The 2,605-nt window shown below is 56.9% G+C and overlaps 1 protein-coding gene across 1 annotated transcript in view; it reads right to left on the reverse strand.

The window, feature by feature from the left end:
• Window positions 1-502: 502 nt before the first annotated feature.
• LOC104388907 (G2/M phase-specific E3 ubiquitin-protein ligase-like) overlaps window positions 503-2,605 on the reverse strand; it is a 3,305-nt gene continuing 1,202 nt past the window's right edge. Inside the window, exons 2-7 of the mRNA XM_009997839.1 lie at window positions 2,494-2,585; window positions 2,308-2,409; window positions 1,919-2,043; window positions 1,679-1,841; window positions 1,487-1,593; window positions 503-728 (exon numbers count right to left, since the gene is read on the reverse strand). Of these exons, the coding sequence (XP_009996141.1) occupies window positions 503-728; window positions 1,487-1,593; window positions 1,679-1,841; window positions 1,919-2,043; window positions 2,308-2,409; window positions 2,494-2,585 (815 nt within the window). The remainder of the gene's footprint in view (window positions 729-1,486; window positions 1,594-1,678; window positions 1,842-1,918; window positions 2,044-2,307; window positions 2,410-2,493; window positions 2,586-2,605) is intronic.

A 2,605-nucleotide genomic window follows, 5' to 3' on the forward strand; every position in this document is an offset into this window, starting at 1 on the left:
AGCTTCAGGAGGCAGCTGGCGCAGCTGCCATAGAGGTCTATCTGCCCTAACTTCCACTAGAGAATTTAGCAGCCCTTCTGCCACCAACTCTTTCCTCCTTCCTGCACTGGAAAGGCTCTTGCTGATCTCCAAGAGGAGGGAGATCCTTTCAGATGACTGACATTTCACAGGCCATTTGTTACTCTCCCATAGAGCACATTTTGCTGTCAAGGGTGTTATGAGGGGATTCAAGGACTCAGTAACAGGTACTGCCCTGATCCTCCTGAACCCTGTGAATTCCATACCAGAGGCTTAGAGCCTCGGTGAAAAAGGATTTTCTTGGCTTATAGGGCATAGAGGAAACCTTCAGCGGGTACAGCAGCCATCAGCATCAGGGTGGGTAACAGGACGGGGGAATGGGGAATGCCCTTGGGCTGCTGTAGAGCCACACCTACAGAAATCTTTGTGTCACAAATACCGTGCAGGGGTTAACAGCCAATTTTACTGTGCAGGTGGAGGGGGGTCAGGGCCAGCACTTGGTGGTGGTGGCACACATCAGGTCCTGCGTCCTCTGGGCTGGCCGTATGGATTTGGGGCCTGATGCTGCAAGCGGCTGCGTTCCCGCAGCCTCAGGGGCCCCAGGGGGCTGGAGTGGCTGTTGCCCTCCTGGGCAGGAGAGCTGCAGGAGGCCCCTGGTGCCACTGGGCTGCGGGAGCTGTGGCCCCTGAGCCCTGAGGTGACGCTGGAGGCTGCAAGGGGAAGCAGGAAGGTCAAGAGCATGATCCCCAAGGCTTGGGCAGGACAGGCCAGAGCGGGCCAGCAGACATCCTGGGTCAGAGACTGCCAAGCCCACCGCGGGCGCACGCTGCCCAGCCAAGGATGCTTGGTTGCTTTGCCATTTACCAGTGCTTGGGCCAACACAGCTGTTGCACTCCCAGCTGGTTGTGCTGTTCCTCAAGTTGGAGCAGAACCTGTGGGTACCCTCAGCAGCGCAGGAGCTGCACAGGAGCAGTTGCCAGGGCCTAGGGAAGCGAATGGGTTGATGGCTGTGAGGACAAAGTGACAGCAGCATGAGATTGTCCAGCAGAGCTCCTGTTCTCAAGCCTTCTGCTTTGAGCCCTTGGCGAGGCAGGGATCCCGTGCAGGGCCCTGGGGTGCAGCTTTGGCAACTTACCCCTCTTCCTCCAGCTGCTCCCTGCCTCCTGGGCAAAGGCACTCACTGGCGTTGCAGTGGCTGTGCCTTGCAGACAGTTCTGAGAATGCCTGGTGGTCCAATGACGGCAGCCTGATGGAGAAAGGAATATTGATTGATGCCGTGCTGCCCCAGCCTAAGGCAGATCCAGGGCATCTCTCCTCTTCCCCCACTGCCCTGTTTCCAAATTCTCTATGAAATCTGAAGACCAGACTCAGAGGACAGCAGAAGGCCAGGACTGCTGCGACAGCCTTTGGCACAGGCACAGCACTTGCACCCTCCAGACTTGGGAGCTGAGAATTAAAAAAAGACAACCTCCTGGGGATTCGGATCCCCATGGTGTGCATTTCCTGGCGAAATAGAACTTTATCTCTGCAGAGCGGGCACTGGAAACGCATAAAACCATCACTCATAGCCTGTCCCTGCAGGAGAAACAAGAGGAGCCTGAGTGAGGTGCTGGTGCTGCCAAGCACCTGTCGTGCCGTGGGGTGAGAGAAGGGCTCCTACCTGGATACAGTCCCTGTGGAACCAGGCATGTTTGCACACTGGGCACACCAGGGTTCTGTAGGACTGTCTGTCCCTCACAAGATCGAGGCAGATGAGGCAGCTGCTGGTGTCCCCTGGGTCTGCCTGCACTGCCTGCTGCGGGCGGTGCTCCCAGCAGAAGGCCCTGGAGGAAAAAAGGACAGGGATGAATGCTGAGCTCTTCACGGGTGGTGGAGAGCAGGGGAAAGGAGGTAAAAATACCTGTATGGGTGGAAGAACTGGGTGATGCACTCACCCTCCACGGAACAGGGCAGGTGGAAGCTGCGGTTGCAGCCCAACTCCTGGCAGGTGATGGAGGCCCCGCTCTTGCCACAGATGAAGCAGTGCTGGAAAGAGCACAGCAGCCTCAGGACCTCCACAGCCAGCTCTAGACCTCCAGGCAGGGCACGGGATGCGGCTGCTGCGAGGTCACATCCTGCAAGTCTGCCTGATGGAGGAGGGTCCTGTGCTGGAGCCTCTGTGAAGCTGCTGGGAGTCAGACTTTTGTCCCAGAGCTGGTTGGAAGGGCTGGGATTTCTTTCCTGGGGTCTGGGCTAAGCTCCTGCAAATGTCTCCTGGAACAAAGGTCCCTGGTTTTGTCAGGTTCTTACCTTCTGTGCTGCTTGCTCAATTGTCCGGTGAATATCTGTGGTGCGAAATCCTGTCCATTTAGATACCTTTACCCCCTTCTTATAGAGGTCATTGGCAAAAAGCTGCAGAAGAGAGGAGACAGATGAGGAGAGCGTGGCAGAGACTGCCTGTCAGAAAGCTGGAGGGAGCTCCTGGGCTAAACTCACCAGGCAAAAGCCATGGACCACGATGCCTCTATGCTCCACCCTGTTTGCACACCTAACTGGGTCATCCTCTGCCCGGTGACAGAGCATGCATCCTGGAGGGACAGAGCAAATG

This window comes from Chaetura pelagica, unplaced genomic scaffold (genome assembly GCF_000747805.2).
Source record: "Chaetura pelagica isolate M959 unplaced genomic scaffold, ChaPel_1.0 scaffold84, whole genome shotgun sequence".
NCBI lineage: Eukaryota > Metazoa > Chordata > Aves > Apodiformes > Apodidae > Chaetura > Chaetura pelagica.